General features: G+C 47.1%; 2 protein-coding genes across 2 annotated transcripts; both read left to right on the top strand.

The window, feature by feature from the left end:
- Positions 1-821: 821 nt before the first annotated feature.
- Positions 822-15,066, top strand: LOC135814626 (U6 snRNA-associated Sm-like protein LSm7). Its single transcript, XM_065327778.1, has 4 exons — positions 822-1,007; positions 6,031-6,121; positions 8,744-8,815; positions 14,310-15,066. Exons 1-4 carry the CDS (start codon positions 1,005-1,007, stop codon positions 14,447-14,449), a joined length of 306 nt encoding a protein of 101 aa, XP_065183850.1. The 5' UTR covers positions 822-1,004; the 3' UTR covers positions 14,450-15,066.
- Positions 15,067-16,371: 1,305 nt separating this feature from the next.
- On the top strand, positions 16,372-20,331 carry LOC135814627 (heterogeneous nuclear ribonucleoprotein U-like protein 1). Its single transcript, XM_065327779.1, has one exon. The coding sequence runs from the start codon at positions 16,946-16,948 to the stop codon at positions 19,580-19,582; it is 2,637 nt and encodes an 878-aa protein (XP_065183851.1). The 5' UTR covers positions 16,372-16,945; the 3' UTR covers positions 19,583-20,331.
- The last annotated feature ends 1,493 nt before the right edge of the window (positions 20,332-21,824 follow it).

Below are 21,824 nucleotides of genomic sequence, written 5' to 3' on the forward strand. Positions count from 1 at the left end.
CTATGTAGACATGGTACGTACGAGTAGACTACGTAGAGGGGACGGTTTCAAATAGGACACCGGTTGCAAACCGGAACGGACTCAATATTCACTTTCTCTCTTGGTATTTTGATTAGAAAACATAATATGTCACAGTGAGACTACTATGTGTTATACTCCGAGCCAAAATTTCATGGCTCTGCGATGACCAGAAGCGCCATATCAAGCAGGTGAGTTTTTGACGTGTTGCTTCGCACTGCGACTTGAGTTTTACGACTTTCGAAAAATCAACTTCTTGTCGCAGGTAAACAGCGGCTCGCCTCTCGCCAATAAAGCACCGCATACCAATCAAAACTAATGGAAGCACACACAAGGCTTATTGTTACTCTATACTGGCCGTCGTGGAGCGATAGCAATTACCTAATTTCAGACCCAGAGTGAATTTGACGTGCACTCTAAAACGTGTCCGGTTTGGAGCCACCTCTGATTTGAACTTTTTTGAAGCGAAAAATTGGGCAACTTGGAGGCAATGGGTCAACACAAAGGAGTGGCTCAGTTCGATTGACTCTGGCCCCAGAGCAAACTTCAACATGCCAGTTTCCTTCCACAAACATATTTCGAGTGAAAAATCAACGCTGATGAACGGTTTGGGTCTATACAAATTTGGCTGTCAAAACGTCCCGGTATCGAGCCGTCTCCTCTACCATCGTACTTTCGTAGATCTACCGGTATGCCGCACACAGATGACATGGCGCCAGCTACAGCTCAACAGCGCAAGTGTGATAGCTGAACTCATGCATGAGCTCACTGTTCAGGCCATGCGCAGCATCAGGTCTACATTTGGCATTTTGGTAGATTGATGAATCAATTTTTTGAAGCAGTATTGTTATTTTAGTTCTGCTTCTTTCACTTTCAGGTCAGGTACTAGGTGCAACTATTGCTTGTAATCAAGCGTTTTCTTAGTTGTTCAGGTGGCTAAAAAGAAGAATTGGAAGTGTTACCCTTGTGAGTTGGAAGAAAAAATTATGGTGAGTGATCCCTTGTTGGTAAAAAGGCATTAGAGTTTCCTGAACGTTTGCGTAAGATTTTTTATCTAAAATAGGCTGATGGCTACTTCAAGATTTGCTATTTTTGGGCTCAGAACTGTCGTAGTTTGTCTAAAAAGGGTACAAAGCGGGTTGCATATATATCTATAGCGGCCTTGTTTGCTACCTCCGACACTACCCATGCATTTCAAGAGCAGTACACACAGCAGAATGCTACGATAGAGCTGAGTGCACAGACATCCAGAGCCGTTCACCCACTGGGAATAGAATGAAGCAAGTTACATGTATTGTGACTCTCAGTTTCATGCGAATTTGATCACCAGAGAACAATAATAACCGGAGATTTATTATTAAGAGGTGAAATATAAACACTCAAGAACAATAAACAACTCCCATCACACTAAACCGTATCTCATGCACTGAGACTCCTCGCATACTATCTCCTGTGCCTTTGATTTTCCTTACCTCTTGAGGAGGAAGAATTGTATTCTGTTCCCGGGGCGATTCCGCGGCCGCGTTTTTTTCCGCGTTTTTTTCCGCGTTTTTAAAAGACCGCGTTTTGCGCGATTTTCCCCGCGTTTTTTGAACTTTTTTGTTGCACTACACGTACACACAGTGCACTGTTCGGTCAGCAACGTCTCATTGTGGCGGCATATGACGAGTGCTTACACCAAAGACTTGTAACTGATTGATTTCACTACATACTCACTGAAAATTGCCTCATATCAACTGCAAACTTGCCGCATACCGTATTTCCGCGCATATAAAGCCATGGCGTTATAGGTAGGGGTGAAACGGTTCCATGTTCGGGTACCCGAATGCCAGCATTGTTTCCCACGGTTCGGGTATCGGTTCCATGCACTCTTTTCTCCAGACCGACAAAATGCGTTCGCGACATTTATTTTTTAGAAAAAACATTTTTACGAGCAAGAATGAGACATCGGAGAGTCCAAGTGCGAAGAAGATAATGACCAGAGAACTCTTTGGAAGAGTGGGGATCGTAAGGTAAGACATTTTAAATCTTGAGTAGACTTGACGTGTACATGTATTTGTACGAGAACAAGATTTTTCGAGTTTCGCCTTCGGTTCGAAATTTGACGGAACGGGTACCCGATTCTTTTCAGCTGGCGGTTCCAAAACCGGTTCCTTACCCGAACCGTTTCACCCCTAGTTATAGGTGAAACATCGCTGTTTTGGACTAAATGTTTGGAGAAAATAGCCTCGGTGTTAACGCCATGGCGCTAAAAGTGAGAGACGCTTACATGAAAAAAATCGGCAGAGTATGAACTTCGCGTACTCGTATAGTGCCGTTGCACGTTCATGTCGAGCATCCATTATACTTTCAATTTTCCCTGAAAATTTCAAATTGTGAACCTATTGTGTACAAGGTGGCATACAAACTTGTGTGAAGGTGCGGTGGCGGTATGGCATGTGACAATGGGGATGGGTACATATAGAGAGAATCATCGCTACTGTAGGTTCACTGAAAGAATTGAACTCACCTTTAACGCCGGATGCAACTTCCTCCACATTGAATTTTGTTCACTTATAACGCCATGGCTTTATAAGTGAGGGTGGCCTTATATTCGGATATATCGCCATGGCTTTATATGCGCGGAAATACGGTATCAATAATATTCACCGCATATTTACCGCAAATAATGCCATATTTACCCGCAAATTACATCGCAAATTCTGGGATTTTTTCCGCGATTTTCCCCGGGGACAGTGTATTGCCATTCTGTAAAGGCTTACCAAAATAATATTATTATAGTGTGGAAAAATGCAGGCTGATAATTGTCTGATGTAGCTTGCTGGTGCGTCACATACTGCTTGGCACATAGACGATCACGCAACTGCAACTTTGCTTGATTACAACGTACCTTTCGTCCACGCTGGTCTCATCAGCCACCATAAATATAACTGCAGTGGAATCTTCATTCTCCCCAGCCAAGCACCGTCTGAGCACGTCCAACAATAAGATTGCTCGATGAGTCCAGTGGGGACAAAACATACCAGCCCATATCATATCACCAGCCATGCATCGACCACCCACCAGGTGCTAATATTGTGAGGGTGGGGAAAAAGCAAATTATTTGCAAGATTGTAACTTTGCGGCTTAGAGAGTGTGTGGGCAGACGTTTATTTACCACCATCTCGCAAGGTTAATCTTTAGTACCATCATTGTTGTAGCATAAATTCAGCTGCAATGCAGTCTCAAAATTCTTTTTCTGAAGTGCAGGGTGTCATCATGATTATCAAAGAAGTCCATCTTTTTCTGAATGCACTTTCGGTGTGGAGATTTCCAGCAATACTTGTGTAGTGTCCACTCCCTAAGCTGATAGGGCCTACAAGAATATTGCTCACTGAAGTATGGGAGCCCCGTATTTAGACAGCCGAGCTTAGCTTAGTGTTTGAAAAATCTTACTTGTGATCAGCATACATTTGTGTGCGTATGTTGCACTCTAGTATATGGACTTGCAATAACACTCAACGGTCTCGGAAAAAAATGTTTTTCGGATCCTAGCAACTTTGACCTGTTCGCTAAATTCGCTAAGATTTCAAAATCGCTAAAATTTAGGGGTTATACTTTTACAGTATTACATGCATCATAGCTTTCCTCCTTTGTGGTGCCAACATCATTTGAAGGGGAAGTTAAGGCAAAAATTAAAATTTCACCAGTTGTAGTCTTTGGGGTGCTGAGTCGAATGGTCTTGGTCCGAGAAAGCTGAGACGCTCCCTTCCTACTTGAATCCCAATCGAACTCGCGCACTTCCACCGAAACTGGGTGACTGCGCCCTACTAGATGGGGATTTGTATGCAAAATGTCACTAAAAGCGCCATTTCGTTCTTATAAAAGCACGGATGACCGCGATTGGCCCATATGTTGTACTCTTTTGGACGCTGAGTCGACTGGTTTTGGTCCGAAAAGGCTGCGATGCAGCGTTCCTCCTTTATTCCCAATCGAACATGGTTGAACAATCGGTCACGTGCTCCTGGGTGCCCAAATCACCTGGTCACCACGCCAGCAGGTGACAACTTTCACACCAAGGTTCAACTCGAGTTCAACTCGAGTGACAGGACTGCACCCAAAAAAGGTCAAACAGGCTAGTAAGTTGTACCCTGCAGGCACGGTGACCAGGTGACTGGTGTACGCAGGAGCACGTGACCGCTTGTTCAACCATGTTCGATTGGGAATAAAGGAGGAACGCTGCATCGCAGCCTTTTCAGACCAAAACCAATCGACTCAGCGTCCAAATGACTACAACATATGGGCTAATCGCGGTCATCCATGCTTTTATAAGAACGAAATGGCGCTTTTAGTGACATTTTGCATACAAATCCCCATACACAATATAGTAGGGCGCAGTCACCCAGTTTCGGTGGAAGTGCGCGAGTTCGATTGGGATTCAAGTAGGAAGGGAGCGTCTCAGCTTCCTCGGACCACGACCATTCGACTCAGCACCCCGAAGACTACAACTGGTGAAATTTTAATTTTTGCCTTAATTTCCCCTTTAAAGGGGAAGTCCGGTGAAAAATTTAAATTTCAGGGTCGGTAGAGTTTCGGGCGCTGAGTCGAATGGTGTTGGTCCCACGTGTCTCCGACAAAGCGTTCTCGAGATATTTCCGTTTGAAAAACTGAGTTTCGGGGGCTGCGCCATGACGTCATGCGGCCGCGCCACACCCTCTGCAACGTCATAGCGTGCAGCTAGGTCAAAAGGAGTGCGTGTCAGTGCTATTTCAAATGATTTGGCGACTGATAGTTTGGTGCAAGCAACCCCGAAGACCTGTAACTCCTTGTGAGAGTGAGGATGCAGCCATGGCTGACCTTCATGAGTTCGGTCTGGGGCTGAGAACCTCGGCAGCTGAAGAAATGGCCACGCGGGCCGGTCAAGAGTGAGCGCTACTGAGTTTCCGACTGATGAAGAAGCAGCAGCTATTGCAGACGAGGCTGATCAGATCGCTGGAGAGCAGGGTCGCCAAAATGGAGAAGAGTGATGCGAGTGCTCTAAATGTTGTTCCATACCGATTAGATTCGCTTAGACTCCAGTAGCCTGCCACATGGTGATGTTTTGGTGCGAACTTGGAATATTTCGGACTACTCAATTGGAGAACAGTGCAGGCTCTTTGAACCACGGGCACGACTCTTCGCTCGCAACGCTATGGAATCTGAAAGTTCTAGGTCCGGGAGCTGTTCGCTGTTTTGTCACTTGTCACGGTTGTGCACTCATCGCTGTAACATAAAATAATGAGGCGGGTGCGGAAAACTAAAATTTTCTTTCTCAAAGCACAACCACCGGCACCGGCAAGGAGAAACGCACGTTCTCTGACTACATGACTGAACAATACGACTGATACGAGTGTAGTACATGACAAGTCCGTGTGTTGACTAGTTTGTGTCAGTTGTGACTCGAGTCTTGTACATACTACCCCAGCACGGCAGTGCGGGAGTAGTTCCGTCTGTGATGAGTTTGTTGACTGCACTACAGCTACTACTAGTACTAGTAGATAACACACTGCACGCACTGCATGCACGCAGCGCAGAGCGCGTAGACGGTAGAGGCTGACGGAAAAGTCCAACTCGGAAACGGCTATAATACGGTATAACCTCCAGGGTTACCGAGCTGAAAATCACAGGGTACGTAGTGTTTGTAACACTGAATCGAATGGTCTTGGTCCGAAGAAGCTGCGACAAACGGTTCCCCAATCGAACGCGCTCCGAATATGGCCATTTTTGTACACAACTAGATGGTGTGGCTACCTGGCTGCACGCTGTGACGTCATCACCTGGATCTGGGTGATGCGCGCTCAAATTCGCACATGTTCGATTGGGCGTATCTGACGAACCATAAGCCGCAGCCTCCTCGGACAAAGACCATTCGACTCAGCGACCCGAACTCTACGGACTGTGAAATTTAAATTTTTCACCGGACTTCCCCTTTAACCATTTGTTTGTGTGTCTGTGTATGTGTGTTATAATTATACTATATTGTGTATGTGTTAGGCTGGGGAACGGAAGAAGAAGGAGAGTATTCTGGAGCTGAGCAGATATCTTGACAAACCCGTGCGTGTCAAGTTTCAAGGGGGAAGAGAAGGTGAGAGAAATACTCGTAGATGTATTCTGTCCAAACTACATTACATTGTTGTAATGCGCCCGGTAGGATCACTATAGTTCTTATCCACGCCCTCTTCAAGTAGGGAATGTGTTTCCGGCGCCAAAAAAATTGCCGTATTGCGTCGCACTACCCAAGCCTTGTACACCAGAACTCCTGATATCTGACAAGATTGACATCAAAAAATGTTCTTCCATGCATAGGAATAGGAGTGGAGCTGCAAACTCTTGTATGCGTGCTCTTGGTACAGTTGTTAATGTTGAACAAAAATAAAGGTAGCTCAATGCACACATTATAGACTATGATTGAGTGGTTCAGGTCATTCAAAAGTACAGACATTGTCCAAGTTGACAGCTGTTCATTTATTTGTATTGCCGGTTTGGGGTTTTGTACTAAGCCCTGTCATTGCGTGACTTACTAATGCTTCCTAATTCTACGAAAGTACTGACTATCAGACTTTTCAAGTATTTCGAGCCTGCACAGTTTCACAGGAAGCGCAAGTTTCAAAGTCTGAAGAAAATGTTGAACGGTGTCTGCGGAGATGATATGACAGCTACACCATAGCTTAGTGGTAGAGTATCACTGGCCTCAAGCGAAGGCCCTGGTTCGAGTTCTGGTGGTGACAGTCATTTTTTTCTTCAGACTTTTCCCTTTTCCATTCCCTCAACTAGTGAATATTTTGAAGTTGGTTTTGAATATTTTGGAGTTGGTTTGAGCTTTTCTGGAAAATTTCTCCAGCCTTACTCAGGCGGTTGTTGCATTTTTCTTGTATCTATTTCTTTTTAGCTTGGATAACAAAAATATTTATGCGCAGAGTGATCACAGATTTTATCATGGTATAGATGCAGGCCTAAGGCCGCAGTCACACCAAGCGCGATTCAGCCATTCAAAAAAGCGCTTTTTGACGTCATCGTTGTTACAGAAACGGCTGAATTTTCGGCTTCAGCCGTTTTCAGCAGTCAGCCGTTTTCAAAGCGCTGAATGGATTCAGCCACTTTCACCCATTCTGACGCAGTCGCGGGAAAAACAAAATCGTGCAAATCCAAAGCACATCTTGCCATGGATGCATCGTGTTCTGAAATATTCCGGCTTTCGTTGTTGGTCCAACTTCTCTCATTGCCTGCTGTCTGTTATTGTCCTCATCTTTCCTTGTGCGCTTTCTACAAGGTATGATTTGGTTCGGCAGCGTCAGACAAGGGAGACTATTGTGCGATAGAAGCATGCAGACAACGGCACAGAGTCTAGTTTCAGGATCCATGGCTGCACTACAAGCTCAAACCTCCCTCAATCTTTCAAAAAAGCACCTTGATTCCAATGAAGCTCCTAGTACAGTACCGAAACTCTGCTGATTGCCACGTACATGTTCAACAGATAATAAAAAGTAATTTAAAATTCAAAAAAATCAAATTCAAAAATGGACTCAAAGAAAAAACCTCTACAGCACGCAAAAAAAATTCAGCGGATCACATGGCCATATGGGTCGATGTGACCAACCGCTTCATTCAGCACAAGCCACTTTCAGCACAAGCTGAAAACGGCTTGTTTGGCTCCAACCGCACTAGATAAATTCATTCACACTGTCCAAGCGGAGAGATTTGTCCAGTGCGTTGACCAAAGTTGTAGCCTTGTGAGACAATAAAGACATTTTAGGAACTCGTAAAACGAGTGCACAGCGAGTGTTTTAACCCTTTTGTCCCTTTGGTCTACAGTGAATGGGCTAGCAGTGATGATTCCGGAAAACAATACTTGTACTTCGAAGTAGAAACGAGAGAGCTTGGAAGCTCAGGGCCCTACGCTATGCTTTTTTGCCTTGATGACCTAGACAAAAAAAAGCACAGGGATGTTATACATTCTTTAAAAAAATCCTTTTTTTAAAAGACATAACCTGGGATTCGAACCCGCACTATCGCGCGCCCTGCATGCATCCCCCGATACACTTCGCATACATACTAATTCTTCCAAGTTGCTTCACGTTATGATCTTGCATTTGAAAGCCCTATTTGAATATGCATTGTGGCCAGCCGTCTTTGATGGTACGGTACGGGATAGGTACGGGACAGGTACGATCGAGGGTAATACGACACCGTCTACCGCCTTGATGACGGCAAAAAAAGCATAGGGATGTTATAAATTTTTCAATTCTCCTATTTTATTTTTTCAGGCATATCCTGGGATTCGAACCCGCACTATCGCCCTACATGCATTCCCCCATACACTTCGCATTCATACCCATTCTTCCAAGTTGCTTCACGTTATGATCTTGCGTTTGAAAGCCCTATTTGAATATTGCGGCCAGCTGTGTTTGATGGTACGGTACGGTATGGGACAGATACGGGATAGCGCCAGGCGTGACACAAACACACAAACAAACAAACACACAAATACCAAATTAAAGCTGTGTGGACCCTGGCTAGCGCCAGACGTTACTGCAGTAACGTCTTCTGCATAGCTACGGGAATAATGTCTGTTGGAGTACTAGGTAGGTAACTTTGAAGTGCATATACAGCATATTGGCATGGGTATTGTTTCGATTGGCTGTTGATTGTTCGGTTCAACATGGTCTAATGCCTAATGGTATGCCAACACTGTTGTTTGTGCATGCAGCCAGTGGAGTATTGAAAGGCTATGACGCATTACTCAATCTGGTACTTGATGGAGCGACAGAATATGTCCGAGGTATGTCGTGTTCTCCATTGATATTATTTTGTGCTGGATTGTGACTGTGAACAGCTAAATACACTGCTAAGACAGTGAGCATGTTACCAGTCGTCAAATTGCTATTTAGATATGTCGGACCTGATGGCCATGAGATTTCCTTGTCCTTTTTTTGCTTGTGACTTATGGCATGTTGTGTTGTAGGGTGTGGATGTATATTAGGGAGGTTCCGGAGTACGATTTTTCGTGCCAAAATCCGTGGAGGCGCTACGGATTTTTTTACGTCGTTTTCGAGCAGTGAAAAGTTCCGGGGTACGGAACTTATGTGTTTGCCGTCATTGCTTAGGTTACGATCGCAAACACGTCACATTCCCGCGCTATGCCTTTTTATTTTGAAAATTTGTACCGAAATCAAAACTTCCCGCGGAAAATCGATGTTTCTCGTACCAAATTTGTACGCGAAAAATCTTTCTGCACCCGATGACGCAAAATCTCCATACGAAACACGGTTCGTATGAAAGCCAGTCCACATGGATTCTCCGTTCCGAAAAATCGTATGGAGCACGCCTGGAAAAAATCTGTAGCGCCCATACGGATTTCGGCACGGAAAATCGTACCCCGGAACCTCTTTATTTAGTAGTAGTAGTAGTAGTAGTAGTAGTATTTATTATTTTACTAGGGCAATCCCCACAGACTGTGAGTCTTTTTACAGGGTACCCTAGGTAAGTACGTGAAATAGAGCTGAATGAAGAAAGCCGTAAGTGCGTGAAATAGAGTAAAGAAAAAAGAAAACGGTGGCTGAATACTATGCCATTATGTGTTGCAAAAGAGGCTGCGAAGAGTACTGTTGAACATTGCGAAGGAGGCTGCCTGGCGGCATGCTGCTGGAAGCGAATTGCACCTGTCAGCAGCCAGGTAGGGCAAAGCATAGAAACCGTACCGTGACGAAGCATTAGGCAGGGCTAAAGCCAGGGCGGACTGTCCCCTGGTCAAGGCATTGGTATGGTTGCTATTTGATCTAAGTACGAAAAGCTCGGCAAGTAGAGGGCTGCGGCGGCCATGCACACATTTATAGACAAGGCAAAATATTTTTAGGTTTACGGATGGCGACAGGAATGATTTTGTGGCGGTGACAAATGGTGGCTGTTGGGTGGCATGGTGGGTAGCCAAATGTTATCCTGAGGCTACGCTTGAAGCATCGAATGAGTGTGTTGTATAGGGTTGCTGATGTCGTGTGAACGTAGCAGTTGCTGGCGTACTCCATGGTGGATTGGATAATGCTTAGGTAAAAGGAACGTTGTGCCGGGGTGGTGATGTGATGTCGTATTCTGCGGAATGCGGCCAGCTTACGGTTGAAGCAACAACTTTCCCGACCTGCTCCTTGAAGGCAAGGTGCTGGTCGACTAGCACTCCAAGGTAACGGACACACTGGGAAGGGGATACTGGGAAGTTACCACAGATGACAGTGAAGGTAGGTGGAACTGGGGTTGTCTTCCGGTGGACGATTAATAGTTGCATTTTGTCGGGGTTCAGTAGGAGGCCCAGTTCCGTGAGGTGTGATTTAACCGCATCGAAGCTCTCTGATAGTCGGTCCTGTATCGTGTTGATGCAGCTGCTCGATGTGTAGAGTCCTATATCGTCGGCGTAGAGTATGTTAGATGTGTGAGTTGGTGTGATGTCTGTTACGTGTCTTGTGTAGATCGTGAAAAGAACGGGGCCCAGGACAGAGCCTTGAGGTACCCCTCGACTACAGGTCACGGAGTCGCCGGATGTTTTTGTGGAGGGGTTCGTCACTGTCTGTCGACGAGCACTTAGATAGGAGGCGAATCAAGACAGCGCTGTGCCACAAATACCGCAGGAGTAGAGCTCGTTGATGAGTGGCTGGTGCTTGACCCGGTCGAACGCCTTGCTCATGTCCAAGAATAATACTCCGGTGTACTGACCGTCATCCAGGCATTGTTGCCACTTTGATATAGCAAGTGAAAGTGTATCCTCCGTGGAATGATCAGAGCGGTAGGCGAACTGTTGAGGAGGAAGAATGTTGAGCTCTGGGTGGGTGTTGATATAGCGCTGCAGTTGATGAAGGACGATCTTTTCTAGAAGCTTGGATACGATGGGGAGTAGAGATATGGGGCGATAGTTAGAGGGACACTCTGGATTGCCTTTCTTGAAGAGGGGGAATACAGACGCTACTTTATATATGGCTGGAAAGGAACCGAGGGAGAGTGATTCGTTGAAAATTAGTACTATTGAAAATGAGACAGAGGGGACCGGCTAGTTCTTCTGCACAGATCTTCAGAGGAAGGGGTGGGAGTTTGTCGGATCCGGTGGATTTGAAAGGGGAGATCTTCTTGAGGAGCTTGCAGACTTCAGTGGTAGTGACAGGGGTGAATTTTGCGAAACTGGTGAGCTGTCGGGGGCCTTGGGGGATTTGCAGGGAAGGAGGTCGCTCTGGGTCAGAGATGACCGATCCAAAGAAGTTGGTGAGGCTGGAAACTTCGGCTTTGAGAGGTGTTGGAGTGGTGTTCCGACCAAGGAGTTTGTTGAGCAGTTTCCATTGGCGGCGAGGATCATTTCGGCAGTCTGAGAACTCCCTTACTAAATATTGATTCTTTAGGCGTTTGTTAAGCAGCGTGCCTTCTCTTCTTGCTGCACGGTACAGTTGCAAGAGCTGGGTGTCTGTCGGGTTTCTCATAACAGCGCGGTGAAGATGTTTGCGACGGTGGAAGAGATGTGTTAGCGCTGGTGTACACCACGGGGATGGCTTAGGTTTCCGTGATTTCTGGCTGCGACAGGGCCGTAGTGGACACAGCGTGCTTACGGCCAACAGGACGCTGTCGCGAAACGCTGATGCTGATTCATCCAGCGATTGGAAGGTGCCGCTCGTCGATTCGGCCACATTCTTTGCGATTTCTGTTTTCAGCATATCAGGGCTGATTGAGGACAGAGGTGGTCGGCGGATATGTCGTATCCCTGTAGTTGCGGGTGATGAAGCTCTTCCAGGGGCACTGTAGGAGAAAGTTACATGGTGATGATCACTGACGTCTACTACGGGATGTACAGCTTGGTTCCAGATGAAAGCTCTGGAACTGCCTGGCGCACGACCTAGCAACTGTTGATCGACCAGTACAACGTCTAGACATGATTGGCTGGGGAGTCGTGTGGGAGAGGAGATTATGTTCTAAAGGTGAAGTGAGCTGCAGAACTCTTTGAAATGGTGAAGGTGGATGTGGGTGGTGTTCGCAGTGTGTCACAGTTTAGGTCACCCAGAACAATCATCGGTGCACGTGGGTTGTAGAGATGATCGGCGGTATCTGTAAGAAGCTGCCAAACGCCCACAGTGTTGTTTGGGGGCCTGTAGACACAGGTCAGTGTAAGCTGGTCAGTTTTTGTGGTCTGCACCACAATGCACAAGACTTCAAGCTGGTTTGGATTTGGGAAGGTGATGGCAGTGACAGTGAGTGAGTGCCTGACATAAAAACATATTCCTCCACCTTGCTGGCTAGTCCTGTCAGATCTAAGTATTGAGTAGCCAGGTATTGCAACTAGGGCATCGCTTATAGTGCCATTGAGCCAAGTTTCAGTAATAGCTAATACATCTAGGTTAAAATTATGCAAAACGTGGTGAACTTCTTCAACTTTGTTCCTGAGGCTGCAAATGTTGAGGGTTCCTACATTAAGGCTAGTGTGGGTTAACTTACAAGTGTTTGGTGATGGAGGAGGGGAGAGTGGTGGCTGCACGTCTGTGGCTGTAGACCGGTTAGAAGCTGCCCTTGCGTCTGCGGATCCGCTTGAGGAGGTTTTCGACCTCTTTCGCACTGGCTTCGTTAGCCCGCGTGACCTGTGGGTCTGTGTCGTTGTTCTGGCATTCCGAGGTGGCACTGTTACCTGGGCGAAAGGAGTTCTTTCCCCTCTTCACTGGAGTAAAGCCATCGTCTTCAGTGTCCGGTGATGGGTGTGTGGTTTTCCCCCTAGAGGTGGCCAGAGCAGTCGTCAGCGTGACTGGGGGTGAAGGCGACCATGTTGGCGACTGGCGACGCTGCTGGCTTCACAGGGGGTCAAGCTTGTTTGCGGTACTGCGGCTGCAACCACCTCAGTGCTGGCAGGTGGTGCACGTGCGGTTGGACTTTTCAGGGCTTGACTGTACGTGTTTGGTGGTGGTACGGCTACAACTACCTCCGTGCTGGCAGACGGGCCTTGACTGCACGCCTCCCCAGCTGGTGGCGGTGTGCATGTCGTGGATGACTCAACTACCTCCGTGCTGGCAGACGGGCCTTGACTGCACGCCTCCCCAGCTGGTGGCGGTGTGCATGTCGTGGATGACTCAACTACCTCCGTGCTGGCAGACGGGCCTTGACTGCACGCCTCCCCAGCTGGTGGCGGTGTGCATGTCGTGGATGACTCTCGCCCTGTACGGGGTGGTGCACGTGCGTTTATGCCCTTATTTGGGCATTGTGCTGCGAGGTGGTCAGGGTTGTTGCACACATTGCAAGTACGCACCTGGCCATCGTAGCGTACGCGGACAGTCAGCCCGCCCTCGGTTTTTATGATGGACGGGATGTGGGTGCCCTTGTTTAGCTTGAAGGCCAAATGTCGTATACCCATAGCAACTCTCAAGCCAGATTTCGTGACAATGTGCCCATGCCGTACTCCCTGCGTGCCTACGCATGTCCCGTACCCCGCCAAACAATGAGATCTTGGTCAGAGACCCAGATTGGTGCATCCAAGATTCTGACTTCAACCAGGGGTGCCGTGAAAAAAGGGACAAGAATGGCGGTTCCATCCAACTCAATGCCGTGATCTGCCATGGCGATCGCACTCTCGTTGGACAGGAAAGTTACAATGCATCGACTATTTGCACTTATCTGTACCGATAGGAGGTCATCATAGCCGGAGGCCGCGATCGCCTCAGCCACATCCAAGATTTTGATGTTCCGGGGGCAGACAAACGTCACGGAGCTCTGCTTCAGCTGTTCAGCAGGCACATCTTTCCAGACCGGAAACGTTTCCTCGTTGTTCATTTCTTGATTCCTGATAGACTGGACTTATGACATAAAAAATTGGCAGGCAAAAAAACGATATTTGTTGCATATGTAGCAAAATAATTGTTATTGCTCTTGTTTCAAATCTTCATTCTCACAATAGTGTTGTTGTTGTTGTTGTTGTTGTTGTTGTTGTTGTTGTTGTTGCTGTTGTTGCTGTTGTTGCTGTTGTTGCTGTTGTTGCTGTTGTTGCTGTTGTTGCTGTTGTTGCTGTTGTTGCTGTTGTTGCTGTTGTTGCTGTTGTTGCTGTTGTTGCTGTTGTTGCTGTTGTTGCTGTTGTTGCTGTTGTTGCTGTTGTTGCTGTTGTTGTTGTTGTTGTTGTTGTTGTTGTTGTTGTTGTTGTTGTTGTTGTTGTTGTTGTTGCTGCTGCTGCTGCTGTTGCTGCTGTTGTTGTTGTTGTTGTTGTTGTTGTTGCTGTTGTTGCTGTTGCTGCTGCTCTTGTTGCTCTTGTTGCTCTTTTTCTTGGTGTGCAGATGCTGAAGATCCATTCAAGCTGACTGATGAGACACGCACATTGGGCCTGGTTGTGTGCAGAGGTACTGCTATTGTATTAGTATGTCCAGCTGATGGCATGGAGCCCATTGCCAATCCGTTTGTGCAGCAGGAAGGCTGATTGTTACATTGCGATCCTAATGGTGTGATTCGGCCGTCTTAGTTCTGCGTGCCACTGTAACTGAAGACTATCTTGATAGAGTCTCTGTTGAACCCTCGAGTACATTGAACTACCAGTTGCGTGGGCCAGCTCTTAGGGAGTTTTACTGGAAGGATATTCATTACTATATCTCCATGCTTTTGTGGAAGCTGCGGTGTACGGTGTGCTTTCTTCTTTTCATTGTCGCACCTCTCGTGTGCACTTTGATGTTATTGTCAGCTGTTGGTGTTTTCATACGGTTATTAGTCAGCTATTGGTGTCGTCACGCTGTTGCTACACTGTACATATATGCGTAGAATGATGGTCAGCTATTGCCTGTTTGACTCGATTGACTAATGCACGTTTGCGTGTGTTAGCCACTTATTTGGGATGGAGCGATGCGTTTGTGGACACGTCAACTTTTACTGGCATGGTACTTTTCCAGCTTTCTGATATCTGCCTGAGTGGAAGGAACACTTGACATTGCACAGTATTTTTATTCTACTTATTAGTTCAGCTCCACCCAGGTATCTCCTTTCAATTGTGACTGTGTCTAAGATCTGCCAACCAACTTTGTGATGTTGATTGGAAATTCTTGACCCTGTTATTGGCAGCTGTGCTACATACTACATGTACATGTGTGAGCATGTGCTTGTTATTAAGAATGGGGTCCTGAGAACTACATGTATATGATGCGCTTGCGCGGTACGGTTGGCTGATAATTATCACTTACATTGTGGAGCAAGCTCCAATGACTCACCCCCCCCCCCCCCCCCCCGAATGTTCGTCGCGGCCCACTGCACGCCAGCACGATCGCGACTGAACTGATGACGCCTGGCCACAATAATCCAAGTGCAGAATATGTTTTTGTAGTACAGTTGTCAGGTCCTGTGTTGCTTCAAGATATCATCCGAACTGCAGCTGATGATTCTTTTCAGTATTGTATGTTGGGGTTTCTCAGTTCTGGTGATTGGCCTGACTGGCCTCGTATCATTATAACTATCTGTCCATAATGTAAATAATAATTTGTACCTGTGAATAATTTGTACCGTACTGGCAATATATGTTGCCGCGTAACGCAGGGGGGTGCGGCGTAACGCGCGACCAAGCTAGTGCGACAAATTTTCGTTGCGTTCGTAACGCGCGTCCGGCGGGGTGCGGCGATCTTTTCATTGCAAAAAAGGCTGAAAACTGTGAAAGCACGTGTACCGCGTGGTGAAAAGTTCAAAACTGGACGCAGCAGGAAGTCCTGCAATAGCAAAAAAAGGACTGCGGCAATATAGAAACCTGTGTAACGGCTCCTGTGCGATTTTGCATGTAACGCCCTGCGTGCGGTAAACATGTGCCAATGTAACGCTTCATGGCCTCACTGCGACCATATATATTGCCAGTACGGTAATAAGGAATTTGGGTGGACACACCCATTCTCATAGCGCTGCACATCCGAATGCAGCGCTATGGGAATGAGTGTGTCCACCCGAATTCCTTATTTAATTTTCAGAGATGAACTTGCGGCTGCAGGAAGCCTCAGCCCTTCTTCACATGAATCATTTGTAGCTTTAATTATTATTTTTAAGTATCATATCAAGAGTACATAACTCTTCTGACTCTCTCAACAGCCTCTTTTACGGGCAAAAGCAACAATGATGAGAAACCAGGGTATTTGTTGTTTGTTTATTTAGAGTCGAAGAAAAGGTATGATAGGAAGATTATACGATAGTGCACGATATCAAGAGTCCATTAAGTACAGTCTGTTTATGCACTCAGTCTCTTGTCTTGACGATATCGATAGTGCACTATAAATTTTTATACAGGCTGGGTATTTTTGATTACGTGACGTCATGACCCTGACCCAAAAGAAACACATAAAAATGTATTTTTGTGCTGGAAAAATACTGGAAAAATACTGGAAAATAAAGTAGTTTCCGAGAAGTAAATTGTTAGCTAGAGTATTCCAGTATTAGTTATCCTGTGGGCCGGCCTGCGACGCCGATGTGTAAACACCGCTGACCGTATACGCGTAGGTACTTCACTGACTGACCTGTAGTATTGACACTTTACTTATCAAAAAGTGAGTTCCTCTCTCGTCGGTCACCTTCGAGTTGGTGCCTGAAACAGTCCTGCTGCAGTGTCTGAAGTCCCATCTTTCCAGGAAGAACCCACTTGCGAGGGACGGGTGTGGTCTAGAAAGCTCAGCTACTGGAGACCATATCATGTACTTGTCCTTGCCTCAAGCAGAGTGAAAAAACCAGGATAGTGTTTTGGATGCACATTATACAAAGAGAAAAGTGTTGTGCTATTAGTGGGCCGAACTCGTCACATGTTTCTGGAATACCTCGCTGTTTAACGGACAGTAGTAGCTTGCCGGCTGATTCTAGTCGCCGGTGCACCTGACTGGTGTGCTGCTATTCACCTGGCGTGGAGATTGTGGAAGCAAGATCGCGCTGACAGTGGAGTCAAGTACTTCGAAGTAGCAATATGGAGAATTATAGAAAGGGCTCTGGTGCTGAGCAGCGCCCTAATATCCAACTTGATAGCTTCAACTCTGATCTGAATTTCATAGTTCATGACTCTGGCTTGTCAGGTTCCTCTCACCGGGGTGCTGCCGGCTTTGGATATATGTGGGCGGGTGCTCGCGCTAACCGGGGTGCCAAGCGAGGTAGAGTGTGCTTTGAGGCAACTGTTACTAGCCATGTTGCAGTGAATATGGACGACACTCCGGAAGAATTGCAGCACTTGGCTAGATTTGGTTGGTCCGTACCATCGCTCAGCTATTGCTTGGGCGAGGAGAAGAAATCCTATGGGTATGGCGGCACTGGCAAGTCATCCGTCAACAAATCCTTTGCTGACTACGGTGAAAAGTTTGGCCTGAATGATACCATTACGTGCTACTTGGACATGGAAAGCTCACCGATCACCATTTCCTATGCCAAGAATGGGCGCTTTCTGGGAAAGGCCTCCAATGCGTCAGTCGGCAATGATGAAGCTTTGTTTCCTCATGTTCTTGTCAAGAATGTCGGCCTGCATGTCAACTTTGGCTCTTCGCCTCCCCGCTACCCAGTTGAAGAGGGATATTGCATGCTGGAGCACGCTGAAATGGGCTGGCTTGCACAGGGTCCTATTGCTCCAGTCAGCTTCAATGCCTGTACTGTCATGATGATGGTTGGCTTACCTGCTTCTGGCAAGACAACCTGGGCCAGGAAGTACCAGTCGGAACATGCAGACCAGCGCTACACCATTCTGGGTACAAATGACATCATGGAACAGATGCGTGTGAATAATCTTATGCGCAAGCGCAACTACCATGGGCGCTTTGACCAGCTCATGCAACTCGCCACTAAAGTGCACGGCAAGCTAATGGACATTTGCAAACATCGCAAGCGCAACTTCATCCTGGATCAGACGAATGTCTACAGCAGTGCACGCCAACGCAAGATCAACAACTTCCGACAGTTTGGAGAGCGCCAAGCCGTGGCACTTATTGTCACTGATGATGAGCTAGGTCGGAGAACCAGTCAACGTGAGCGCAAGGAAGGAAAGCTCGTTCCTGACTCCGCTGTAAAGGAAATGAAACGGAACTTTGTTCTGCCTACTCTGAAAGAAGGATTCACATCGGTTCTCTTTCCTGAAGAGCCAGAAGAAAGCGCACGGTCAATTGTGGCCAGCTATGCTAGTGCAAGTCTATCTAAGAATACTGCACAGAGTAGGAGTTCCGAAGGTACTGAGCCAGCTGCTAAGCGTCGCTTCTCAGGTAGCCAAGATGCTAGTGAAGCAGCTCAGCCTCCATCACTCCTTGGTGAGTATAAGCGAAACCATGCCCGTGGCTCTTTGGATCGTCCCGGTTTACTTGCCGATAGTAACTCGTCTGGACCCGAACGTCAGCCGCTTATGGATCGACCGCCACCAGGAGCACCTGCGGCAACGCACCCATCTGGTCACTATGAACGTGAGCAGCGTGGAAGCAGAGGTGCTGGCAGAAACAGACGCCATCGCGATGGAGGCGACCAAGGCGATCGCTATTCTCGTTACCGTACTGACTATGGCCATGGTCCTGGAGGTGATGGTGCCTTCTCATCACCTGCGGATAGGCCCGCCAGCCTTCTCAACAGAGCACATCCAGACGGGCCGCCGACTGGAGATCGTTCATCGCAATTCGATGCAGCTAGTGGTCATCAACACTTTCATAGGCCTGCTGGAGAGGATGATAGAACTGGTAACAAGATCAAACCTCTGTTGCCTGACAGACCATTGGCACCACCTGCATCTCGTGACTGGTCAGCAGATGGAGGTTCTGGCACTGGTAGAGGTTATTCAGCAGCGGTGGCTAGTCATTCATCCCATTCTACTGACTCTTATGCACAATCTGGACATGGTGCTTCTCCTGCGGGTCAGGTGTATAGTAACAGTCAAAGCGGGCAAGCAGCAAGTAGTATGGCAAGCAGTAGTCCGTACAGCCAGCAACAGTATCAACCACAGCAGCAAGCGTACAGCAATAACTATGGCTCCTATGGTAGTTCATTGCTGTCCGCACCATCACCGCACTTGCCTGACCAGCAAAGTAACACATACAGTGCGGATAACAGTGCCACTTCTTTTGTACACGCAGCCGCTGCTGCAGCTGCAGCTGCAGGTGTTGCCCAGTCTTCACAGGTACCAGCAGGGCATGTCACTGGGCAAGCATATTCACCTTACGGGAATCAGTACCCACAGCAGCAGCAACAGCAACAACCTGCTGCGACTAGCGGCATGCTTGCTCAGTATTCCTATGCGAGCACCCCTTATGGTGCTTCTCCAGCTGCTTACGCTGCAGCTCAGCAACAGCCACAGCAAATTCAGCAGCAACAACAACAACAACAGTATGTTGCTGCTTACAATCAAGCGTATGGTCAAGCGTATGGTCAGGCGTATGGCCAGTCAGCTCAACAGTCAACATATCAGACTGCTCCTGCTCAGGCTCCTGTTGCTGCCACCGTTGATCCCACTGCTGCTGCCGCCGCTGCCGCAGCAGCTGCAACTGCTGCACTTCCGTCAGCCTACGGGTCTTACTCCAACCAATACGCAACTGCACCAGCTCCGTACCCTGCGCCGCAGAGCCAGTACACCTACCAGTACTAATGTACGTTTGATGGATTGTATGTGCGTACCGGCGTGCTTGCATTATTATGTGTGTGCGTGCGTGTGTGTGTGTGTGTGTGTGTGTATGTGTGTGTGTGTGTGTGTGTGTGTGTGTGTGTGTGTGTGTGTGTGTGTGTATGTGTGCATTGTGCAGTGCTTGTACTATCCATGGCATCCTGGCTTCAGCTGCTCATGGCCGCCGTCTGTCAAATAGCACCATATGTCTATCAATACCACTGTGCCACTGCACCACTGGACCGTCCATTGTCCAGTAATGAACAGTATGCTTATTAGCATGCTGTGTATATTGTGTATAGCTGTAATTTTTGTTGACAAGCGTCTTTGAAACTATTATGTGCTGTGAATATTTTTGATCCTCTTCTCCTATGTTCCGCCTTTGGCCGTCACTGAGCAGCAGCAACAGCACCTGCAACGTCTTGTATGTATGCTAGGACACACACCTTTGCCACATACCCCCAGCCTGTATCTGTGCATCCACTTGCCAGACATCCTCTTTGTGTACTGTGTGAAATGCAAATAAATCCCCTCTTTTTTCCTGCAAAATTGTTACACCTTCGGCATGTACCTCGGGTGAAATTGCTCCTAACTTCTGTATGAAGAGACAGCACTGCACATTGTTCCATGCTAGTCTTGTGGCTGCTACAGCTGCCAGCCGAATCTGTAGACCTCATTCTTTTAGCAGGTTGTCAAGAAAGAAGGCATTGCTCTTTTGCAGTGCACTGAGTGAATACCGGTGCATTCTGGTGTGTGCGTGTGTGTGTGTGTGTGTGTGTGTGTGTGTGTGTGTGTGTGTGTGTGTGTGTGTGTGTGTGTGTGTGTGTCCCACATGGTGCAGTGGTATGTGCAGTCGATTTCCAATCGAGAGGTTGCGGGTTCAATTCCCGACGGTTATGGTCGCACACGTCTTTCTTCTCTTTCTCGGACTCTTCCTGACTTTTCTTTCATTCTCCTGGGTGGTTACCAACAGCCAGTGTATGCCGGAGTATGTGGTGTGGTGTATGTGTGTGTAGAAAAAAATGGAAAAATGAAAAATAGGGATTCACTGGCCATAAAAAGTCACTTCATTCAAACAGCTGTGTGGTGGATACTAGGCTAAAAATAGTGGCGGTCAATTCATCAGCCTTGCAAGCTGTTGAATGGTGTAATCCCAGCACAAGTTCCTATGTCTAACATAGCTGTTCGCTATCATCGCTTCCGCGATGGGCATGTCTGAGAGGTCTGAGGTGTGTGGTGTAGACCAGGTGTGCATTGGTGGTCGATTCACATGGCTTCGCCAGTTGTGTGGATTAGACAGTTATCTGGCGCAAGTCTTGATCTGTCTCATTCAGATCTTGTTCGCTATCGTTGCTATAAGAGAAAATCTGAGGGTGCACATCCAGTGCATTTGCAGATTTGCGTGCTTCTCTTGCAACGGGCGTATACATGGTACATGGTGTGTGTTTGTGTGCGTGTGTGTGTGTATGTGTTTGTGTGTGTATGTGTGTGTGTGTGTAGATATGTAACTGCATGTGTGTACTTGTGCTCTGTCCACTGTGTTCATTGTTCAGTCATGCTATGTGACCTCATCGGTCAACTTGCTGCCTAAACGTTACAGTGCATTGTACGGGCGATGTGCTGTGAAGCTTGGATATGAACACTCTCAGAGGCAAGCGATATACTACTTGTAACTTACTAAGCTACAGCCTACAGGCATCATTTTCGGTTGTTTTGCCGATCTTTGTGCATGGAACAAACATATTAGCAAGCAAGCCAAGCTAAACAGAATAGCAATATAATCACTTTCAGATCATTTTCATACAGATTAATGGCGAATTTAATTGGAGGGATTATTTAAAGCACAGTGGTCTGGATGGGTGAACAACCGTCTCCCATGCAACACTGCAATAATGATAATTATTGTCAACCCACCTTTTGTTAACATTTCTGTTGAGCAGATCAGAGTGTATCGATATTTGAATTGAAAATTGCATGAGAGCAGTGTGGATTACTTGACATGGGGTTGTTCCCCTACTACCGATAAAAAGTGACGGAATGGGAAAGTTTCCAAGGTGATTTGATCACGTGACGTTACTGGCACGCTACCAGCGGAAAAGTTTTACTGCCGCGGCTGCTGCGGCAGTAGAGCTTTTCCGGCAGTAAAAAGAGTGCTCAGGCTGGGAAAAAGGGAAAATCCCTTCTCAGTTCCGCGGTGAGAGGTGCAAAACTTACGTACCGGTAACGT

The sequence above is a fragment of the Sycon ciliatum genome, chromosome 4 (assembly GCF_964019385.1).
Source record: "Sycon ciliatum chromosome 4, ocSycCili1.1, whole genome shotgun sequence".
NCBI classification, from domain to species: domain Eukaryota; kingdom Metazoa; phylum Porifera; class Calcarea; order Leucosolenida; family Sycettidae; genus Sycon; species Sycon ciliatum.